Source organism: Parasteatoda tepidariorum, chromosome 6 (genome assembly GCF_982258835.1).
Source record: "Parasteatoda tepidariorum strain Cologne lab strain chromosome 6, Ptep-v5.0, whole genome shotgun sequence".
NCBI lineage: Eukaryota > Metazoa > Arthropoda > Arachnida > Araneae > Theridiidae > Parasteatoda > Parasteatoda tepidariorum.
In genome coordinates, this window is record NC_141760.1 from 13,234,210 (window position 1) to 13,259,497 (window position 25,288).

The following is a 25,288-nucleotide window of genomic DNA, read 5'->3' on the forward strand; positions in this document are numbered from 1 at the left end:
TATTTTTAATAAAAACAAATTTATTAACAATAATTTCTTCATTATAAAAAATACTATAAATAAAATTTCAAGACTTCTTTTTCATAATTTTTTTGAACTCCCCTTCTTGTACTGAAAGACTACCATAAATTTCCTTAACTTTGCGCTTTCTTTCGGCATCTAACTCAAGTTTTCCTTTCAGTTTCTCAGCGGCAACAACTTGAGCATCTCTACGAATCTCTCTCAGCATACTCTTCTCTTCTTTTTTAATTTTTTGTGTGACTTTCTTAATCAGTTTCCTCTTTTTATTGAGGTCATCTGTGTGGTTGAACTTGCATTCAAACCTTGGTTCAAACATCTTTAAAGGCTTTGGTTTAGCCTTTTGAAATGCGAGTTGCTGCAACGGCACTGACTTCTGTCCTAGCTCAACCAATTTTTTAATCTGTGTCTTCAATGAAACCGGATAGAACTGGACGGGTAGTTCGGCACAGACAGTTAGTACAGGTGCAAAAATTTCTTTGAAGGATGGTAACTGGCTGTACAAGGTCGCAAAATGAAGCAGCTGATTAATAACGGTAAAAATAACGCCTATTTTTTTGTTTTCATCAGTCAAATCTTTATTCGAAGCAAACAAATCTAATGATGGCACATCTTCAGCAGAAACCTCATCGGTTATGATAAGATCAAACAGCTTGGAACGAGGCACGTTTTTTTTGCCTTTGAGTTTTGCAGGATTAGCCAGCTGCAAAACATTGTTCAGGAAATGGATAGCCTCGGGGACAAATCTTTTAGAATCAGAAATACAGTTCAAAATGAGTTCACTAATTAAAAGTCTAGATAATATGTTAACAAATGTACTACTAAAAGAGGATCCCAAAATATCACACATGAAAATCATAGATGGCGTCACTACCGGATGGCGGAAATCAGACGTAGAATAGATCGAGACAACACACTTCAAAATAAAAATAGTTTGCAGTCTTGGAAAGTTTTTCTTCATACCTCGTTTTTTGGAAGCATTAAATATCTCTTGTTCTTCATTAATAAAATTGAGCAATCTTTGTGCTGTTCCTGTATTAACTGCATTAGCTAATAAATGCAGGTGAGGTGGAAGAACACCAATAAGTTCGACATCGGGAATCTTTTTATCGCAACATTCAAATGCATAACGCAAAAGAATCTCAAACAAATTCTCCAGTTTTGCCAAAACTTTTTCATTTTTCGATCTTGCATGCTTTCTCAACATATTCTCTAAAACCTCAGTTAATTTCTCGGCATCACAGTCTTCGATTCGGGTTTTAAAATCATTTATATGGTTGGGGATATCAGGCATGAAATCATCGTCTTCAAACATTTTGTCTTCAGCTTCAAAGTTATTCTCAGGTTGATGATCCATTTCTTCAAAAGATGATTGGCTAGCATCAGATTCCTCTCCGCTGTCGTTGTTTCTGTCGGATTCCTCACACTTGTTTTCAGCTGTAATTGGTGGCAAATATTCATATTCATCGCAAATAGCATCGGCAGATATATGATTGCTTGTCTTAAAGTTATTTAAATCGTAATTATCTCTCATTCGAGAAAGCTTGTCTTTCTCCAATTGAATATGCTTCTTTTCTTCTTCCTTTTCAATTTCTTCCGCACTTCTAGTGTGGCTGATAGAACTACATTTTTGTTCAAATTTAAGTTCATTTTTTGAAACGTCATAGGGATCTTTTACATTTGAATCCATCGGTTCCTTAGCGAGAATTTTATTGGTACTTCGGGGAGGATTTATTTTCGAACTCGTGAATAATTTCTTCCAAGCACTATCAACTTGCTCAAGAGAATTCAAATATTTTTCCTTCTCCATCTTTCTTTCCATTTTTTTCTGCTTACTATCAGCAATCATCTCTTCAATAATCTCTTTGTGAGATTTGGAATCATCAAAACTATCATTATTTTTGAAAGAAACATCTCCCTCTTCATCGTCATCATCATTGCTGAAAGTTTTTGAATCTTGTTTTTGTCCACTCAGATTAAAGACACTTTTTTTACTTTTCTTTTGTTGCTCACGCATAAACCGTGCCGTAACCTGGTCCTCTAAAGACACGTTTGAATTTTTTGACCTTTTATCAATGTATGTATTCGATTTTTGAGCAGCCACACTATTCTTTTTTAAGAATTCTTTCCGTTTTGCATAATTAAGGCCTTTTGAAATGACAGGCTGTCCTTTGGTACCTTTTACATCAGAGCCTAACACAGCATGCTTCTTGCGATTCACCTTGACATTGAAGGGATTGGACTCGCCGCTGAATAAGGTACCATATTTCTTGTAATAATTCTTCTTCTTGACCATTTTATTATCTTCGTGAATACCTATAATGAAATCAAACATATATTAATATTACAATGCTATACGCAATTAATATAACAATATAAAAATTATGAAGATTTTATAATACACTGAAAATAACTCTCATGCCTGCTTTTTAAAATTTTTCTTTCATTTAGAAATGAGCCTTAAAATGCAATGAGGTAATACCATTTTCAAAATTTTTTTCATAATTAATATTAATAACTTTTAATCACTTAAAATTGCTACAATTGACGCATAGCAAAATTCCCTAATTTCTTCCTATACTGAGTATTAAAGACTATTCCAGCTATTAAGATCTAAAAAGTACCCTTTTTTCTAAAAAATCTCATTTTCTATAAAAATTATTGAACAAAGAATTTACCTTTTTTTCTCCTCCTTTTTACAATCAACACTGCATTAAACAATAAGTATTTCTTAAATCATTTGGTTAAAAAATATAAATAATACCAAAAATTACATAGAAAATTGCCAATTCAATTGCAACAAGTCCAAAGATAAAATCTCATCTAAAAATGGTCAAATTATCTTTTTGTAAAATGGATCAAAACTTAACAAATAAAGAGAGGATAATGCAGTGGGAAAAAAAAAAAAACTCTGTATGATTCTAATTACAAAGAGAGATAAAGAAAAAATTAAAAAAAAAAAAAAAACTACAGAAACAAGATTGAAACAATATTTTTCATAGCAAAGAAAAATCTTGCTACAATATGCGATAAAAATTCTGAATAATTCATTACATTTTCTTTACAAACCTAATATATTAAGTTAATAAAATATCTTTATGAGAGATTATGTGGGCATGAAACAAATGTGTGCAAAATACAGATTAACACGTCCATTTTCTGATTACGCAATATTTTATGACAAAATTCTTTTCTGCAGTTGTCAATATAACAGATTAAGGGGAAGCAAGATGCATATTATCATTCAATCATTTTTACAGAAAATATGTAATAATATGGCAAAAACATATTGTTCATTAAAAAACTTGTTAAATTTAAAAACTAAAATATTTGCTAAAATCAGAAAATTTTACTTTGATTTTATCTTCATAAATTATCACTCTTCAAAAACCCAGGCCTAAATCCCGATAAAAACAAAAAATATCTGCGAGTAGTATAAAAACTAATAAAACTGAATAATGTAGAATGGAATAATTAAAATAACTTATCTTCTACCTTGATCACCCCTCTTTTTTCCAGTATGACAACGGTTGCAACAATAAAAAATAAGACTTAAACCTTTTATTTCAAATGAAATATATTTATTTAAAAAATAGTAAAAATAAAAACATGTTGCTTTAAATTTATCTTTATATTATACTAATTTCAGAAGTTAACAAAAAAAAAACCCAACCTATTCTGATTTCTTTTCCTCTAGAACAAGATCTACATTTTTATTCTTCTCTCCCATTTATTGCTAATTCAATCCTTAACAACTGTAAAATGACTTTTGATTTGAATTAGCCCTTTTTTAAACATTTCAATTTAAAAAACCTTTGGCAAAAATTTTTGAAATGTGGCTAATACCTTTTTTATTTGGCAAATTTTAATTTACAGGCTAATAATTTGAAGTGCTTAGTGCAAGCCCTGTTTATAAGAATTTTAATGTGACTTCTATTTTTGTTTCATGTTAACTTTTCTAAACAAAGATTCTAGTCCTGTACAAACACTATAAATGAAATCATGCCATATAATAATAGAATATAAAACAAGCTTAAGCATTGCTTCCATGAATAAAATTTATTGAAACCCCATAAATTAATTCAACAGTTTAAGCTGAAACTAAATTAGTAGCTGCTACTTATAGAAAGTGAATTTTAAAAAAGAATTCCAGATAATCAGCATTACGGCATATTATATAGTTCCGTTTATAGGTAAATTTTTTTTTAAAAAAATCAGAAATCAATGCTTATACAGAGTTCTCATTTAATTCCCAGGAAAAAAATTCTTTACTTTAATTTAAAAAATGTCAAAAAATTTCTGAATACTTTTTTAAAAAAGTGTCCACATAGGGGCTAACGTTAAAATAATTGTAAAGCTTTGGTGGCGTCTAAACAGAATCTTACATGAGAGAAAAAACATCACATAAAGGGAACAACGTAAATGGTATAATTCATCATCTTTCTTTGGCAAATCACGATAAACTTTTTTTTAAAAAAAAATAAATGCTTTGGCACATTTAAGATTGTAGTTAATACAAATAGGTACTAATATAGATATATCCAACAACACAGGGAGATTTCCATATCGTGGTCTGTTGCAGAATAATCGCAAAGTCTAAGCAAATTTCGGCAGCGGCCCGCGAGAATCTAAACAAACAAACAAAAGATTTTACTTATACTTTTGCAAAGAATAGTTCGTATCTGATCTATCGCACCAACTATAATAGTCAAGTGGAATTAAACAATTTTTTAAAAGGTAAAAAGGTTTGTCGGTGATGGCTACGAAGTTTTACCCCTCGAGTTGAGCCCTTACTGCAATAGTGTTTTTTCAGTTTCTGGCGAGCCACTGCTCGGAAATCGTCAAGACTTGGCGATTACTCTGGTGTAAATCACGATACGGAAATCTTTCTCTTTCAAAATTTACTCTGTATTTCCCAGACTTTTTCTTATCCTCTATTCGCCATTTGTCGAAGAAATTTTGTAGTCGTAGCAAATAAATAAAATAAGGCAATATTCCTCCAAAAGTCGGAAAGTAATGTTTACTTTATGCATAAGTGCAAATTTTAAATCTTATTACGTTCTCTTTTGAACGAAATAGACGAAAATGAAAATAAAATATTTTTGGAAGTAATTTTATTTCAATAATAAAGCAAAAATCAATATTTTACTTACTTTTAGATACGATACCACTAATTTAAAACAGCAAGGTTTACAACACGATGAGGAATCGCTTAAATTAATTCAGTTTCTTGGAAATGCAGTAAGTGCTTATGACTTTCATAGTGAAATTAAGTAGTCTATGATTTTTCGCTTGTAACCTTGTGTGAGTTATTAAGTTCCTGAATGTAGCAAAAATAAACCAGTTGATAATGTAAACAAACCGGGAAATTCGTACTTATTGTTGAGTTACTTCTTTGAATGAATTTTATTTGAAATATTTGTGTATAAACTCATTTTGATAAAATTCAATGCATTTTTTCAAAGAAGTATGATTGAGTTGAAATACATTTTCATATCTTTGTGTTTAATATACTTATAGTTGCTCGTTTCAAAATATTGGTACTTAATCATCATTTCAAAATCTTTGTTGTTGTAATCTTTTAAATTACACTGATATGAGCTGTGAACATCGTAAATAACATGAAAATTTTTCTAAAAATCAAACATAAATGGATACTTTAATTATAGTATTTGAGGGGAGGGGGTTATGACAAGCAATAATTTATTTCACGCTTTATTTATCATCAAATCGAGTAAATATTTTTAAATGTCCATATTTACAAACGATCTAAGGTATCTACTCAAAAATAATCTCAACCTTTTGGGTACTTGTGGGCAGTGTCTCTTGAGAAACTTAATTTGCAATATTTTGGCTAAAGCCAGGCAGTGTGAAAAATGTAAAAAATAAATAATGTAATGTAAATAAAAATAGTAAGTTGTAAAAAATATATGAATAAAAAAAGAAAAAAAAACTACTTTACCACCGCAACCTTACTTATATTACTCTAATTATTGTACAAAGATCAAACAATAACAGAAAATAAGTATTATTTTTTAAAGTCTACATTAGATATTTTAGTTTCTAAATAGATTTAACAAAATAGTAATCTTTCAAATATGGTGTAAATTTTTAGCTCCTGCACCTAGTTTAAATTATGTGTGAAAAATAATTTTCTAAGAATTAAATTTTTCTGAATGATCATCAGAAAAGTAGGAGTAATTCAGGGTTCCCACGGTCCTTGAAAGTCCTTGAATTTTTTTGTGCTAAATTTAGGTCCTTGAAAGTGCTTGAAAAACGTCTTAGGTCCTTGAAAAACTTGATAGGTCCTTGAATTTGTCCAATACTGCCAGCGGCCCTTTTTATAAAACACCCGCGGATCTTTCTCGTTCGTTCTGTTTTGTTCCCGAGCTCTCTCACGTGGTTTTAAATGCGACTGTTTCTAACCGGGCCTAGCATCTTGGTGTCTGCCAAGTGCGCGGAGCACAGCAGACAATCAATGCGTCCAGGGCGAGACTCCACTTCATCTTCTGTCGCATATGCTTAGATCTTCTTTTTTTCTTATCGAAACTGGAATACTCTTGAATTTCGTAACAATATGTACCTTGTAGTTTTCAATAAATTTGCCGTTTTACCATACACACTTGTCCTTACGTTTGCGTCATTTCAAAACTTTATTGCGTCATTTCAAAACTTTATTGTAAAGCGTATTCGCAAAGGCACGGCTTCGTATTTGTGTTATGTAGTTTTGACTAGTTATGCCTGGGAAGTGCTATTTTAATCCCCAATGGATGGATAATCCAGCTTATAAAGAATGGATTTTATCGATGCCTGAAAAGAAGTTCAGAACCAAGTGCCGATTATGCATGAAGGAGATCGATATCGCAAAAATGGAAGAATCTGCTCTGAAATCACACATGAAAGAAAGGTAAAACAAAAAAGCAGTCTCATGCCCTGAGTTCTCTTTTTCCAAAGACATCAGCATCTGATTCATCTGGTGTAAATACTCCTTCAACATCGTGTGCCCCAAGTGAAACAGAAACTTTAGTGGCCGAGGTAACATTGTCTTCTTATCTGGTCAAAAGGAATGTGCTTGATGCTGAAATTCTCTGGAGTCTGAAGTGCATCACTAGTAATTATTCATATAACTCCATTGAAGGGATTAGTAAATTGTTCTCCAAAATGTTTGCTGATAGCTGTATAGCGAGACAATTTTCTTGTAGTGCCACAAAGTGAGCCTATTTGGGCTCCTTTGGATTGGCACTATACTTCAAAGGGATTCTTATAAATGAGCTGAAGAATGTTGATTGCTACACTGTACTCTTTGATGAGACGTTAAATCAGTCTCTACAATCTAAGCAGATGGACATTATGGTAAGGAATTGATAATAAAGTTTGCACTTAGTATCTTACCTCCCAATTTATGGATCATGGAACTGCAGAAAATATTTTGTCCTCTTTTTACAAATGCATGGATGATGGTTAAAAGCTCTCTAAAATACTTCAATTATCCATGGATGGACCCCATGTCAATTTGAAATTCTAGGAGAAGCTTCAGTGTGAATTAAAAGAGAAATATTCCCACCAAGTCATATTCATTGGCAGTTGTGGATTACACATAACGAATATTGTTAGACATGGTGAAATTGGGATATGTTCCTTCTAATTTTTATTTTCAGAAAGAATTGTTGCTGCATAACATTTAGAGAAGGTTGTGTAAATTATGGATGAATTAATTTTATAATTTCAGAAACGATGTTTAATAGAGGAGAGGAGGGGGTTATGGAATAGTCATGGAATATGGAATACCTAAGATTTAGCTCTGTCTTTCATGCAGCATTCACGTGGAAATACACAGGATTTAAGGATTTCACCATTAACACCTCATTACCATTAGTTATAGATTGTGCTGAAAATGATTTTGTGAATTAATATGTAAAACCAGTAGGGTTGTTTTTAAAAAAATATAAATGGTAGTCCATAATACATGTACAGTCGGCAAAAAAAAAAAGATATCACCCTGAATAATTTTCGTTCTAATGATCGGATTTTCACGAACTAAGTGTTAATCTTAATGGTTCCTGGGGGTGACCTCAAATATGCTAATTAATTAGTGCTAACTATTAATTAAGTTACGAAATCAGACACAAAAACGTACTTTCTCTGAATAAACATATATTTTTTCTTACATATTTGGATTCTTAACCTTCAAAATATAGGGGGTAGCCGCAATCTGGGAAATATGGTCCCCATAGTTTGGTCAGGAGAGCGATTCAAAGTTCGTACCCCTTAATGTTAATTTCACTTTTTACGTTTTTAGTCATATTTTAAAAACTAATAAAGCAATTCGAAGAAAATTTCACCCAGTCATAAAAATCATTTACCCAAAGATAATTTCACGAAAAAATAATTTTTAATAATTGTTAATTATTTTTTATTATTTAATTAAATTAAGGATGAAAAATTTTTGAATTATAAGGTATGAATTTTTTTATAGCATATTAATCTACATATTTTTCAATTGAAAAATCTAAAGTTTCAACTGTTTTTATTTATTAGAAGCTGAGAAAAATTAAAATTAATTATTTTTAAAAAAATAATTTGGCGACAATGAAGAAATGATTAAATGGAGCGATTAATATTAAAATGTGATAAACTTGCGAGGAACTTGACTTCGCGCGCTTAGCATAAAATTTCATTCATATTTTTTCGCTAATAATCGTTTGCTTATCTTTTCATTTTTATTTTTTTAAGCTATAAAATACGATGTTTCTTCTTTAGTCGTCTAAAATTCTATTTGCAATTTAGTGAAGAAATTTGAATAAAACATTTTATTGAATAAAATACATTTTATTCAGAGAATGTGGAGTTTTATAAAAGCATATGCTTCTGATAGAATATGATTATACAACAGATTGTGCTTCTTTAATGTGATTTTTTTTTATTTTTATTTTCTCAATAACTGATAAAATTTCAATAATATACATACCAATGAATAAATTTGGAATAAAATATTCATCAATTTCTTGAATATATATTTTATAAATATTAATAAAAATACGCAGTCAACATTTTTAAGCATCTCTCACAACATCGCAAATTTCTCAAAATCTTATAGGGTAAACTAACCAGTGAAGGAATACTTAAGCTTAGCTTGTCCTTAAAAAAAAATCATAAAAATTTCAAAATTTGTAATTTTAGCTAAATGACGTATTTGTTATTAAATGCATGTCGACATATTTGTTATTAAATGCAAATTATGTAAAAAAAATTTAGATAACTTACATAATATTGTTTTAAGCTTTTGGTGGTTTAAATAATAAGTAGTAAGATAACCAAGTGAAGGAACAGTTCTTAAATTGAATAAACACTAAATTTTCCAGTGAATGAACACTTAATTTTGAGAATGTTTGATGCTCGTTAGGAATCCTTAGGCCACACAGATATCTGTCGCCCTGTAGATGCCTGAATTGACTGATGTTAACACAGGCGGGCATTAGGAAAAAAAAAATCTTTTAAGTTTTCGTGCCCCCATTTCAGTATCTTAAGGGCCTTACGAGCTCTGTTTAAAAAGAGAGTATCATATCAGATATATATATATATATATATATATATATATATATATATGTAACATAAAAAGCTTCAATTAATCTTTTTATGTTAGTTTCTTTGCTATAAAACTTCATCCTAATTAATTATTCTAAACGAAATACTTTCTCACACTTTTAAAAACCACATCCTGTTCTTAAATCTATTTTTGGCTCAAGTATGCATTTAATTAAGAGCAGGACATTTTTCCCTTTGCTCTTGTGTGGGAAACGTTCGATCTATTTCATAAACCAATAGCAACTACTAAGAGTTCCCTCTTTCCCTAAATTAAGACATATTTGCAAGATTTTCCCTAACATATAACCAAGGAGCGCAACTTTTCATGTGCACTTTCACTCATTCTCATGACTGCTCTTGTCTAATAATTAATAAATAAATTTTGTACTCTCCTTCCCGACCTATGACCTGTTTTAAGCCTTCCACTCGGCAACGACGTTATATATATATATATATATATATATATATATATAACAAAAATAATCATAGTAGCAGTATTTGGTGGTAAATGTAGCTTATCGTAATTGAAGAATATGCTGTGCGACATTTTATGGTGAATTTGCGAACGTAAGTTTCAGAATGTATCGAAACATGTGGATGCTATTTGCTAATCATCTTTATCCAAAGAAAACCATGTAACGTAAATATCTAGCAAAATGAAGCAATTTTTTAAACAATGAATCATACAATATGCAACATATTATTTCTATATCTTATTCTTAAACATAACATATTTCAATGTTTTTAAAATGCCACTAAACATTCAGCAATTCATTGAGTTATAGAAAAAAGAAATCGTAAATTACAGAAAACCTTGTGAATGTGCATTAGAATTACTATACAATCTACATTTTATTTTTCATGCACTTTTTTTTCCTTCAAACTTTCATGCCTAGAAGACTCGATTAAAGCTGTAAAAATCATTATCCCTAAAATTTTGTATATAGCTATTATAAGTTATGTTAATTTGATTTTAGTATGAAATCCTCGAATAAACATAGCAAAAATAGCATAATCTAAATAATATCAGATAAAAAGTTCATGTATTTAAATTCTGAAAACTTATAAATCGATTCAAATTTTCTTTTCAAAAGAGATTAAAATAATTTTTTATTTTATTTATTTATTTATTTTTTTTGCTTTTTGGACATAAATGAACTTAAAAATTGTCTATTGCCTAGAAACTTCGAGGTGTTTTCTATTAACTATTAATTAAACCTCTCAGAGCAATCACAAAACATTATTTCAATTTTTTTACAGTCAGAAATTGGTTGCCTAGCAACCTAGTAAAATTAAGCGTTTCTCTTTTGAATCAGTCAAGGGTTATCTTAAAATATTTATTTGCGCAGGCGACTTTTTTTGGCGGTTTTCTGGACTATCGCCAAATATGTAAACCTTTATTGCAACCCAATTTACGACCCAATTGTTTTAAAATTTTGTCTACCCCCCCTAATTCAAATGTCTAGATTCCAAATATGTAAAAAAAAATATATGTTTATTCAGAGAAAGTACGTTTTTGTGTCTGATTTCGTAACTTAATTAATAGTTAGTACTAATTAATTAGCATATTTGAGGTCACCCCCAGGAACCATTAAGATTGACACTTAGTTCGTGAAAATCGGATCATTAGAACGAAAGTTATTCAGGGTGATATCTTTTTTTTTTTTGCGGACTGTACTTACTTCTCTCTATATAGGGAAAGCATTTAGGTATTATATTTGAAATTAATTATTGCCACAACAAGCATTGTTGCTTCTAGTAAAATAGAAGAGAATAATTTTTAAAATTGGTCTTAGATTAAGGTCCTTGAAAATTTTGTTGAGGTCCTTGAATTTCCTGGAAAGTCCTTGAATTTCAATCTCATCATAGAGTGGGAACCCTGTAATTTTATTTGTTTAAAGTAGAAAAAATAAATTGGAACTATTATTATTAAACCTATTTTAAATACATCAGGGTGCGTAGCGTTTATGAAAAGTACTTAAAGGTGCTTTTTGGGGGATTTCGTTTTTAAAAGCTTTTAAAGGTGCTTTTTTCAGCTGGCGTTTTTAAAAAGTGCTTTTTTTTTCCGAATAATTTTTCTCTTCCCTTCAGTGATATCTGGTGGATCTCATGCATTTCACGAAAAATAGGGAGTTTGCTACGTGATCATTCTTGCGGACTTCATGTCGTACCCACGTTATGACTTGCGCATGCGCGCACACTTGAAACCGAAACCCGAGTGCTCCAATTCGGATAGAGAATATCAGATCCTTATGAAATGTTTTTCTTTTTAATTTATTTTAATTTTATTCTTGTTTATTTTATTTAACTTCTAACACTTTTTTTGACGTAGGGGATAAGGGTTCTTCTGTTCTGAGTTCAGGGTCAAGTTGAATTCACTCAGTGATGTGGGAAAGTACTGATTGTTTCGATTTACGCCCGTTTCTTTTTGGGGGTTTTTTAATGCTAAAACTGTTTATAAAAAGTTTTTGTTTTTCAATAATATCATTGATTGAATATGGATTTTTTGAGTGCTTAAAAATTTTTGTAAAGTGCTTGAAAAGTTTTTAAAAAGTGCTTATTTTTTATTCAAAGATTTGGCTATGCACCCTGTACATACAACAGAATATTATTAAAAGGTGATTTGAAATAAGTTTAGTACATTAAAATTAATATTATGTTTTAGTTTGTAAATGATATCTACATGTTCTGTAATAATTTAAAGTTTCTAAAACTGTTTTAAATTATTGTTCCATAAAAAAATGTTTCAAGTGCTTATGTTTCATCAAGATAGTTTTTTATTTGACAAAGTTTAATGTTTTTTAAATTCTATTATTTAACTTCTATTGGACCCCTAAGGAAATGTGGTATTAGATCACTATACACTATTACATCAATTCCACTTAATTATTTTTCTTATTATAATATTTATTGATAACTTATCTTAAACTTTTTTTCCCTAGGATATTGTACGATGCTAACTCACCGATTTCTTTTTCTTATGAACTAATACTTATTGTTTATGTTGAGTTTTTTGCTAATATATTAATATATTTTAACAAATAAAGATTGTTAACATTATCACATTTATTACGTAACCATTGTCTCTAATTAAGTTACTCGGCAATTCACAGGAAGTAGGACATAGTGAAAGCATTTATTTCTTGAAATTAAATTGTCATATTCTATAGAATTTTTCAATTAAAAGTACAAAAAAACTCAACTAAAAAAAAAATTCTGTATTTTTTTTTTTTTTTTTTTTTTTTGGTAAATGAAATAGTGTAAATATTTATATAACATTTTTGGTATGAAAATACTCTTTGTTAATATGTCAATGTATGAAATATTTTTTCATGAAAATACTTTTTCATACCAAAAATTTATGTATTTCAATGCCAATTTTCAAACACCAATTCATATGGTAATTTTCTTGTTGCTTATCCCAGTTTATAACAGAGTTCACCCTAGGAAAGTCAAGGACCCACAAAGGATGGCCCGGAAGGTCTCAAAAAGCATTAAGCAGTCAAGAATGTGAACAAGCATTTACAGCATGTTTCAAAGCTTCCTCAATACGTCATAAATCTAATGTGGCCACTGATAAGACAAGTAATGGTAGTCTGTCTCAATTATGGCTGAAAGAGCCTCTCAGGCAGTATCTTCTGTGCCAATGATGTACTAAAAGAACACGCCAGGCAGTGTTGGCATTGTGTTTTATTTTGGAGAAAAGGTCTGTGTAAGTTAGAGGATCAGAAGACATCATGGAATCATCCACTTTGGCTAAGGAGGCTGCAGTCTCATTACCCTCCATGTCAATATGTTAGGAAATCTACCGAGGATAGATCTCATGGGATAAGCTGAGGTCTTTCAGCTTTTTAATGTTTTTTGTTCCGATCTTTTCCATCTGGCTTCTCCAACTGACGTGTGTTGGATGGAGGGTCTATGTATCATTTTTGTGAGTGTGCATCATTATCGGGTCAAGGTGGTCATTCACTGTTATGATCTCACTTTGAAAAATAAATTGGTGGTCAGGGTTCTTCCTTTGTGTTTTTATTGTATGTTGTTACCATTTGGTGTAAATTCCTCCTCCGGTACCACAATTATCGAGGTTACTTCGATCCATAAACATCTGTACAGCATATAATAATATTAGTAATTTTGTTTGTTTAAATAATGTATTTTTTAGAATATTAGTAAGTATCCTTTATTCTGTTAACAAAGTAAAAATGATTTAAAAAAAATAAGTACTAATGAGATAAAAAAGGTTAATTTATTCTAAACTAGAAATATTTTTTAAAAAAATCAAAAATCTCTTTATGGATATGCTACTTATGTATTTGCCAATGATTTGTACAATGTCCAATGATTTGAAATTGATTCATAAAATTTTTTGCAGTTATTCTAAATTTAATTTTGTAGCAAGAGTAACTTCTTAGTTTTTGAAACTAGAGCTACAAAAAAAATTTTTGTTTATTGAGTAATTTTGTTTTCTGCAATAGCTACAAGAAGTTTGAAGGTTTTAGTAAAATAGCATATACATAATGTATGCTATAGATTCAAATTCTTATATTCAAATTAACTTAACACAAATTATTGATCAGTTCAACACATGCTTGTTGCAGAGAATAATTTTGTAGAAATTCTATATGCTAAGAACAAATTTAATAACACCAAACTTTTTAAATTTAGTAAGTACAGTGCACAGAAAAGAAAAAGAAATTAAATATGCAAATTAATATGTGCAGCCATCATTTTAAATTACAAAATCAGACACAAAAACGGATGAATAAACACAGCTTTCTTCTTTACGGCAGATTCAGATTCCTGACCCTCATAGTTATGGAAGGGGTCCAAAGTTTGGATTAATTAGTATTAATTTTACTTTTTACGTGCTTCACCTTATTTCAAGAATTTATTGAGAGAATCAGAAAGTTTTTGCACACAAATATAAAATTCATACAATTAAAGATAATTCAATGCAAAATATAATTTCTAATGATTATTTATTCTTTTATTTAATTGTAGTGGAAAATTTTTGAATTGTAAGATATAAAAACTTTACATCACTTTAAAGAATGTAATTTTATATAGTAAAATTCAAAATTTAAGCAAAATCAGTCAAATAGTTTGTGAGAAAATGACGTTTGAATCTATAACTTTTTTTAAAGTTTAGTAACTATGTGAATTCCTGCAAGCAAAAAAATAAAAATTGCTTAAAAATCAAGACAAAATATTTTATAAAAGGTATAGAATTGTAAAAAAAAAAGAAAATAATTTTATATCTGTTTATTCTAGGAATCCTTCTTCCTTTAAAGAAATGCAATAAATACATGAATAAAATAAGTATATATTTATGTTTATAACATGCTTGGTAAATTTCTTATCCAATTTTCTAAAAAGTATGTAACAAGAGTAACCATGCATTTTTCTCATAATAAGTAATGTATTTGTATTTAAAACTTTTTAAGGCTGTCATTTAATAAGTTGACCTTTCTTTCTTGAAATAATTTAAAATAATATTTTATTTTATATTTAGATAATATAATCATTGATTCAAATTTGTAAATGTCTCATGTTCTTTTCGGGTAAGAAGGGTAACCATATTTTAAATTTACCATTCTATTAACTTATTAAAATGTATCAAATTTTCCTTGCATAAATATAAAGTAGATATTCTTCTTTGTTATTTACTAAAATAAACTTTTCAGTTTAAAATAAAATGCTCATAAGTAAAAGTAAATAAATGTACAACCCCACAATGTAAGCAAGAAGAGTAACCGTAGAATTACCCTACTGTTAGATTTCTCATTGCTTAAAAAGGTTGGTGAGTAAAACAGCAAAATTATAATTTGTTAGCTTGGTGCAATTTTTATTAAAATACTGAAATACAAAAAAATATTTAATGTTAAATTAAAATAATTCATTCTCATTTAATTTTAAGTCAGTTTTATTTTCAGGTGTTTTGATATGGATGGATGCTAATCAAGTCAACTAATAGAGGATTAGCACCTACTTTTGAAACTTTATTTTTAGAATGAAGAAAAATGAATTTTTTCGATTAGATTTCTCAAAATAAGTTATGGAAGTTAATGAAAATTCATCAACGGAGTGTTTGGAAAACTCTAGTGATAAAACTTTTGACATTAATTCAGTGAGACAAGCTTTTCATGAACTCTTGAAAATTCCAGTCTGGGAATTCCAAAAGGCGTTGAAAAAAGCTTTTGCAATTTTGCTACAAGATATAGATTTAAAGTGTGATGATGATTTAAAGCATAACAAAAAAGATGACTTTAATGATAGTTTTCAAATTTTACAATTGAGGCAAACTTTTAATGCTCTTTTTCAAGTACAAATTTATGAATTTCATAAGTCACTAATAAATGCTCTGATAATTTTAGCAGAAAATGTACTGTTGCACCTAAAGTCTTGTCAAGAGGATACCACCTCTCAATTTATTTCAAATGTCTTTGTATTTGTTATGGAGATTCCAATGATGCAATACATTGATTATTTAGAAGATGTCTTACCAGTCTTTTGCAAAGCTGCCTCTTATTTATCAGTAAAGAGCCAAGCTGCACTTGCTCGTATTTGGAGCACTTGCCAACCTGATTGTTTGCGCGAAATGTTAAATGCAGTTCACCAGTTAATATCTCATGGTGTCATTCAGGGTTGGTTTAGGAGACAGTACTGTTTAAATAATAAAGACATGATTATTGGTATCACAAAGCTTATGAAAATAATATTTTATGCTAGTTTGCTTGGTGGTGAAGTTGAAGATGAAGAATTAACGGGTAAAGATAATGAATTGATTGAAAAAGGTAAAGAACAGGAATCATTACTTGAAAATAATAAATTAGTAAAAGAAGATAAGGAACAGGAAACACTATTTGAAAATAAATTGGGAGAAAAAGAAGACGATGATAATAATGAGTTGGTGGAAGGTGATCAAGATGTGGAATCATCGAGTAATGATATTGAATTGGTGGAGGATCAGGAATTAACAGAGGCAAATAATGAACTGGTCGGAAGACATCAAAATGAGTCGGGATTATTTCTTGCTAATGTTGTTTATGAACCTGGAAAAAACTATGAGTTAAGTGAGGATCCCCTCAGTGTTGAACTAAATATAAAACCAATGAATTGTTTGAAACCTCTTTTACACTTCAATGAATTTTACCATGAACTTCTTAGTAAACATCTTGAAATGGACAAAGATTTTGCTTTTGTAGGAAATCCTCTAGAACTTTCTTTCATTTTAACTCCGGAAGTAAAAGCACTGGGTTTATGTTACGATAACAGAGTACACATGCGCGGCATGCGTCAACTTGATGGCCCTGATAATTCTGTGTTGAAGTTATGGGTTCGACGAGATCATTTAATTGATGATGCATTGGTTGGGGTTTGTACATTCTTTTTTATAATCTCAATTTATAAAATTGTTAATCTCACTGACTGGGGTCCACATAATGAGTGTTTATTCTAGTGTTGTAAAATCGTCAACTTTATGGTCTTTATAATTTTTTTAAAGTTGCGGGTTTGAGGAGATCGTTCAATCAGTTATTCATTATTTGAAGTTTGAATATTCTCTATTCAATTCTGAATTTATGAGACAGTTATTCAGGCTTCCAAGGGGAAACATTTTTTACCACACAAGTCAGAGTCTTCATTATGCTGTGTTCAGTGCCCCCCCCCCCCCAAGCTGTTGGGCAAATTCTAAATTCCCCCCCCCAAACTATTCGTTTTATTTAGTGTAAAAATCCCCCCAAGCTTTAAGTGGGTGCATCGTGCGCTCACCTTCCCCCCTGGTGGGAGACCCAGGCTGTGTTTACTTTAATGATTAAAAAAGTAAGAATTTCAGGTAAAGGGTATGGAGCCAATTTTGAATCAGTGCCAATAACTTTATTATTAAACCATGGATGTATCGGTATTCAGCCCGTTTGCTATATATTCGGTAAAGTATTATTTGAAAAAGTATTTTTCAACAAAAAAATTTTTTTTGGGGGGGGGGGAATTGCAATAGATTTAATAAAGAATAATCTAAAGTCGTATTTTTTACCCATATGCAGTGAAACCTCCTGTTATGGACACTCCTGCAAGACGGACGCCTCTCAATAGGGACATATTTTTAATTCCCTGGGAATTTTCTATGAATATACCATTATGTACATTCTCCGCAAAGCGGACACTCCCGTGACCGGACACGGACAATCATTTTGGTCCTGAAACGCTGTTTTCTATCTCTACAAACCAGACATTACTTTTTCTAAATTTGAAAAAGGAGCTATTTTTGCTTTAAATTGCAAGCTAAAAAAAATGCAACTTTTTACCATTTTTAAAGCATGTAAATAAAAATTTTTGACTTATCCGTAATTAAAAATATTCTTAAGCTATTTCACCACTGAAAAATCAATCTTTCTCCTGTCACCTTGCCTTATCTTTGTAAAGAAAGGAGAGAAAATGGTACTGCACTCCTGAAATAATTCTGACATCGGCATCTTTTGATCTTTTCATCTGGACCACAACGGTTATGAGACCCCTCAATTTGAAATGACATCTCTCAATGCTTCTTCCCCATTGAAAATTTCTTTAATTTTCTTATAAATTTGAAGATTGTATTTAACACAACTGGGGTAAAAAAAAAGAGAACAGAAGTATGTAATCTTTGAGGTATTTATATAAATGAAACATTTATTCAGACACTTGATAGCTGATCAATTATGAATAATCAACTCCATAGGTTCTCATGACTTACAGGTATGCATTACTTTTTTTTCTGTGAATCATGGAAGGTTTTTTTTTTAAGAAGGTATTAACCATGGTCCCTATTAAATGATAAGTAGGTGCAAGGAGATGTGAAACTAATAAATGAAACGGACTGAGGACAGAAAGCTCCTATTCGGTACCATATGTCTAACTTGAGTATCTATGCTGATATGAAAATTATATTTATTTATTTATTTATCTGTAGCTACATCCAGAATTATGTATTTATATCAAACTTCCTTATGCATTCTTTTTTTATCTTTCTTATTGTTTAAATAAATATTCTGGTAGATATTTATAGTATCCTTGTAGATATTATTTAATTATTTCTACATCTTTGAAAATATTCTAAAAACAATTTACGGTGTTAAATTTCGTTATTAGGGTACCCTTCCCATAAACGGACAAATTTTTTGATCCCATGAATGTCCGCTTAACGGAGGTTTCACTGTATTATTAAATTGTTTTTACGCATATTTGTTAAATTCCCAATCGTGCTAATTTAACTTCTCGAAATTTGAAGAATTGAAACTCGATTACTTTATACTAAACCATGAGTTTTGTAGTGATTTTTTTTTTTAATTTTATTCAGGCAAGTCAATCCTGTTGTTTTTTTCAACACTTTATGTTTTAAATATTAAAAACTTTTCTTTTTATTTGTTCTATTTTTGCTTGTTTATCTGTATTAACTGTAGTGCAACATTTTAATGGAGTGTTTTCAATATACTTTTTTTTTGGTGTCACTTTTTTTCTGTATGGTTAGAGAGGTAACTGTTACCATAAAAAACTGTGATTCTCAACGTTAAAATTATATCTCAAGACTAAAAATAAATTTTTTGTTTTGTTTTCTCTTAGCTTTTCTTTTCCTCAGCATTTTTATTATGAAATATCTAAGGAACGTTATTTTTTTGTAGTCACTTTTTTCTAAAAATACGGCAATGAGAATAAGTTAAATCTGAGATTTTTAGCATTAAATCTTTCTTTAAAAATTAAGAATGATTTATGTTTTGGTTTCTATTTAGCTTTTTCTTTTTTAAAATCTGAAGTTAAATCTGAGATTTTTAGCATTAAATCTTTCATTTAAAAATTAAGAATGATTTATGTTTTGGTTTCTATTTAACTTTTTCTTTTTTTAAAAAGCTTTTGTTTTTACAGACCTTTAGGGTTATCAGGGGTCTGTCCAGACACTTTGTGAAAGGTCCGTTTTGTAAAATTGTGAAAAAATTACTCATAATTTGCGAATATAAAATAAACGTTAAGTCACGTTCTTTCAACCAGGGTCCTGCTTTTGTGAATTTGTGCAAATAGGGTCCTGTTATTGCAAAAAACTTTTTCAAAGAGTTTTTAAATTGTAAATGGATACAAAATTATGCTCAACACTGTAAAATTATAATTAAAAAAAATTAAATTTTAAAAAATAAACAGCAATTACTGCTACTTAATTATAGATGCAACATACAAATATTTAGTATTTAGCCTATACTGCACAGCACAGAATATTCATTTCATGTGAATAAAGGAGGAAGCGTCTGACGAAGACAAAACTTAGTTCGTTTACATCTGTCTTTGTTTCCCCCACTTCCTGGGAAGAATTTATTCGATTAACAAAACAAATTTGTGAAGGGTCCGATTAAAAGATAAATTATTTGTGAAGGGTCTGTTAACGGACCCAAATTTCTAAACAGGTTATACTTAAAATATTTAAGGTTATATTTAGAAAGTTTCAGAAACGTTGAAACTAGAAAATGTGTTGAATTTGAAATGCTGTGCAGGTCTTTATATAAAATGTTTCAAACTTTATTGCAGTTGAAAATGGCGGCTATGGAAAGTCCAACTCATTTTAAGAAAAAACTTGTTGTTGAGTTTGATGGTGAACTAGGAGTTGATGCTGGAGGAGTGTCTAAAGAATTTTTTCAGTTAATTGTGCAAGAAATATTTAATGCTGATTTTGGTAAGGTATAACATTCTTCATTAGTTTTTAATTAGTACTTAATTATGCTACTTTATGCACACCAATTGCTTTTATTGTGAATTTTTGAAACCTTAAAGTATTTTGTTATCAAATAATGGACTTATTTTAAGTTTGATACTCTTAATTTAACAAATTTCATTGTGTTTAAACTATTACAATTGATTTATGTACAGCCACTATAGTGAGTTACTCCCCTAATGGAAAACAAAAGGGCGGTTAAGGTGTTGATGGTGGTCAGCATTGCATACCAGTCACCTTTTCTTTTCAGGCTAGACCCTTCAAGCTGAAACTTGGTGGGTTTCAAGCTTCCATTAAGGATAGATCCTCAAACAATGACAACTCTGTGATTTAACCTTTTCAACCCGATTTTTGCATAATTAAAATTTAAGTATGCAAAGCAGTTTGTGTTAAAGCTGACATATTAAAATAAATATACTATGAGTTTAAAGTTTTCCACTTTTCCTGGAATTCTCCTGGGACAATATGTCCCAATCATCTTGAATATTGTAAAAATACCTATATATTGCATGTGAATAAATAATAAAAATAATATAAATACATCAAATTATTTATTCTTACTAGAAGTTGTGGAAACCAGAAGTTGCCATTATCACCAAAGCAGTTATAAAAGTTAGAACGAAAACTAAAATTTTGTCTTGTAATATTTTTATCACTAATGGGGAATATTGTCCCACTGGTAAGTGTGATTGACATATATATCACAATGGTAAGTACGATTGAGACAATAGACAATATATCCTACAAAACAAAATGTTTCCTAATTTCTGTATCTGATACTAAATAGGTACAATTATTACTTAATAAGAACAAGCATAACTATTTTACACAAAATATGGCTAAAACATAGTTGTACTTACCTCAAAATTCAGAAAATACGTAAGTTAAAACGATATTGACTGGCGTGTTCACAAGCAGGAGCTCCTCATTTTGAATATGAGAGTGTTGCCAAGTTTCTTTAGTTGTATTTTTATTCCCTAATGACTAGAGAACTCTGAAAACATAAAAACCCATGCAAAATTGGGATCTTTTTATCCATTAGGGAGAAAAGTTTAATCTTTGGGACATATATATCCCATTCGGGTTGAAAAGGTTAACCACCATCCCATCATAGCTATTTTAGTACTACTAAAATATTTTTCAGAGATTTCAATATTTTAGATTAATTATTATTTGTTTAACTAATTTATAGCTATATTTATTCTGTTAAGTGTTGTAATTTGAGCTGTGTTGGCATAGTGGTTACGGTACTGGACTGTCATTGTGTGGAATAGGTGTTCTGTTCAAGACTACCTACCTGCTGATTAATAAGTACCAACTTAGTCTGTAGTAAAAGCTGATCTGCTATCATGCTGATCTGCACTGCTATCATGCTGTTACTTTTTAAATTGCGGATCTTTAACTTCCATGCCCAGTAATTGGCTGGTGTGAAAGTGCTTTATTTTATTATAATTTACTTTCCGCTTGATATTAAAAGGAATGCTTTGGTGCAGTATGTCTTACGCACATTCCCACATTCAATTTAATTCTGATTACTGTGATAAAACTTATATGTTTTTCCTTACCTCTCAGGTGACTTTCCCTTTGTCGTATTTTTTCCAAATTGGTTTTGTAAGTTAAAATTGTCAGTTAATTGTAAGTTAAAATTTGAAACATCATGAATACAGCTTACAGAAAAGGTGCCAATAATTACTCACGTGAACAAAAATATTGAGCTCAGTGGGTAAAAATATTGAGCTCTATTGTGAAGGACTAGAGTTAGAAGCTCGGAGTGTACTTGCTTCAGATCGACAGTTATCAGCTTGTTTGGGAGTTTAAGGTTGCTTGTGGGCAATGCTAACCACATTGCTTAGTCATGAATTAATTTTGAAGGTTCAAACTTCATGATATAATAGGCTGTTGTGGGAATGCCTAACCTTTTTTAGGTTATTACCCAGGAAAATTTTTTACCAATTTAATGTTAGTAAAATAAATTGTAAATGTGATTTTTTTTTAAACTGTGTTAAGACATTTATTCTACAATTCTAACCACTTTGCTTTTTTTGTGTAAATGATTAAACGATGTCAAAGTAATAATTGAAAATAAGAGTAAAAAAGTATTTTTAAAAAATAGATTTCCTACAATTATTTTATGAATTTGCCATTGTTCAGAAAATAACCTGGCTAACTTCATTTATTTATATTTAAATGGAAAAAATGCTTTTCATGGGTAATAATAAAATATTTTCTTTAATCCGTATTATTAGTAAATTTGACATACAAATCCATCTAATACTAACAACAGAAAAAAATCCAATGTTGTTCTGATAGGGTTTGCATAGGAAAGTTGTTGCATTTATGGAAACAGAAACTTGTGTATTTAGAAATAAAAATTTATAATTTGGAAATTAAAGAAACATTTCCAAGAAGACTCATTTAATAGAATCAATCATTTAAAAAACTTGCATTGTTTCTTTCTATATTTTTAATGTATCTGTATATTTTTTACATAAACAACTTTCTCTAATTCTAATAAACAATTTAAACTATTTTTTTTTCTATAGCAATGTTTACTTTCAATCCAGAGACACAAACTTACTGGTTTAATCCAACAACATTTGAAAGTGAGGAACAGTTTGTTTTAATAGGAATAATTTTGGGATTAGCCATTTATAACAATATCATCTTAGATGTTCATTTTCCAATGATTGTCTATAGGAAACTAATGGGGAAAAAAGGAACATTTCATGATTTGAAAGACTGGAATCCTGTAAGTTAATTTTATTGTTCAAACTTGCATTATAGTTGTTTTTCTTACATTCAGGAAGGAACTAATTGCATGAGCTAAGGGCAAAAATGCCAACTCAGATTTTTTTTTATTTTTTTATATCTTAGTAAACTTTGGAAATGATAGAAAGTTAAGAACCATTAGTTGGAAAACTTATTTTTAAACCTGTTCAATGTTTTCACAATTCATTCAAACGCAATGCATTTTGGTGTACAGTGGGTTCATAGCGTGTGAAAGCGCCAATCACTTTACATGTTTTATGAAATACTTGCAGGTCCGCATGTGCCTATACTGAGCTGGGTTTACACTCTTATGTGCAACTCTGCTGCATTTTGCAAGATATTCTTAATTTTAGGCTTCATTTTCCTCTCTCTGAAAAATCTTTTTATGCTGGCTAATATAATCAAGAAAAGCGTTCTTTGTCAGAAACTAGTTATTTTATCATGATCATGTAAAGTCTTTGAAAATTATTTTGCATTTTGTTAATGTATTTAGTGCTTAAAAATATATTTTAAGTGCTTGAAAAGTATTTAAAAAATGCTTATTTTTGGTTGAAAAATTTGGCTATGAACCCTAGTTAAGTTTATTGCAAGTATATATTTTTATTTTTATTTTTTTAATTTTTAAGAGCCTATGGAAGGGACTGAATGATTTATTAGCTTATACTAGTGATGATTTGGAAGATGTTTTCATGCAGTCCTATTGTATAACATATACAGATGTCTTTGGAACACTGTTGACTCATAATTTAAAGGAAGGGGATGATCTTTTAGTAAACCAAGACAACAAAAAGGTTTGTAGCAATGTTATTTTATTTTAAATAAAATATAATTTTTTATCTACAAATTTAAGTGCCACTTATTTTTTTTATCTTTATTTAGGAGTTTGTTCGCTTGTATTCTGATTTTTTGCTCAACAAATCAATTTCTGAACAGTTTGAAGCATTTAAAAAAGGTTTTGAGATGGTGACGAAAGACAGTTTATTATACACACTTTTCAGGCCAGAAGAGTTGGAAGTTATTATTTGTGGTGATAAGGTATTGTTGGTTTTAAGTTTTTTTATTTCTGTATTACTAATAATGGAGTATTTCGGGGGGGGGGGATAGTAGGCTTTACTTTATTCATTTTTGATTGCTTATGTTGAATGCAGTTGCTAGCAGCAAGGTGCTATAAATAGAAATTTGCTATAGTACAAATTTAACAGCTGAAACAAGTTATTGAAATCATAAAAATATTTAAAATTACGTGTTCTTTTAAAGAAATGTGAGTTGTAAGAAAAGAATTAAATCTCTCTTAAGCCTTGGTTACTAACCTATAGTACGCAGCTGAGGATTTGTGAAAATCTTGGTAAGTAAAGGCATATAGGATTTATTAGATAAGAGTACATAATAAAATTCCCTTAAATGAAATAATATCAAAAAATTAATGGAATTTTGCAGTAGAACTTTTTATTTCTACATTTAAAAGGGTTTCTAGGTGTTTTTTCAGCTGAAGCAGATTGCTGAAAATACTAAACACTAAGTTTTTAACCCTATCAATAGACTAGCCTTTTATCAATTTGTTAAAAAGATAGAAAACAATATGTCAATTGATACTTTGCCTGATACTAATCTGAAAAGCAATTCTAAAGATGTCATAAATTTCTGAGTGAAACTAAATATCAAGCCCTAAGCTCGAAAGCAGTCAAATACTTGTTATCTTTCACTAATACTGAGCTCGCTGAAAAAACATTTTCTTCCCATACTTTTAATAAAAAACATTAATTTTAACTACTGCTGCTGCCTATGATTTAAGGATGTTTTTTTAAAGCTCTTTCACAAAGGGAAAAAAAAAAACGAAAATTTAAGCCTCATACTTAGAATCTTGCGAAGTTATTAATTTAATCTACATATACCATCGTGCTATAAAGTGTTATTTGGACTTTAGAACAGACAAATGGTTAAAATATTTTATAAGTTATTAATTGTTTTTGAAAAATTATTATCAACTACTTGAATTAGATGATTTCATTTTTTTTTTAAAAATACATATGTTTCTTATGAATTTAATCTGTTAATTTTTTTCTTCTGCAGGATTTTGATTTTAGTGCATTAGAAAAAGCAACCAAATATGATTGTGGCTATTGGTCTGAGTCACCTGTAATAAAGTAAGAACACATTACTTTTTATGATATTACCTACACTTCTGAG

General features: G+C 29.7%; 2 protein-coding genes across 5 annotated transcripts in view; one reads left to right on the forward strand and one right to left on the reverse strand.

The window, feature by feature from the left end:
- l(3)07882 (Nucleolar protein 14 homolog l(3)07882) lies at nt 1-5,307 on the reverse strand. The gene is made up of 2 exons (XM_016067607.5): nt 5,172-5,307; nt 1-2,334 (listed from the first exon to the last, which is right to left on the reverse strand). Exon 2 carries the CDS (start codon nt 2,312-2,314, stop codon nt 68-70), a length of 2,247 nt encoding a protein of 748 aa, XP_015923093.3. The 5' UTR covers nt 2,315-2,334; nt 5,172-5,307; the 3' UTR covers nt 1-67.
- Nucleotides 5,123-25,288, forward strand: part of LOC107451488 (ubiquitin-protein ligase E3A) — a 24,594-nt gene continuing 4,428 nt past the window's right edge. The window contains exons 1-8 of one of the 4 annotated variants that reach the window (XM_071178984.2): nt 5,361-5,485; nt 12,178-12,221; nt 15,537-16,978; nt 20,149-20,293; nt 22,876-23,081; nt 23,728-23,892; nt 23,981-24,136; nt 25,172-25,245. In XM_071178984.2, the coding sequence (XP_071035085.2) occupies nt 15,659-16,978; nt 20,149-20,293; nt 22,876-23,081; nt 23,728-23,892; nt 23,981-24,136; nt 25,172-25,245 (2,066 nt within the window). In that variant the 5' untranslated portion in view covers nt 5,361-5,485; nt 12,178-12,221; nt 15,537-15,658. Of the gene's footprint in view, nt 5,260-5,351; nt 5,559-12,177; nt 12,222-15,536; nt 16,979-20,148; nt 20,294-22,875; nt 23,082-23,727; nt 23,893-23,980; nt 24,137-25,171; nt 25,246-25,288 lie in introns of those variants that run through there. The other 3 variants (XM_071178985.2, XM_071178983.2, XM_016067605.4) reach the window with 3 other exon arrangements.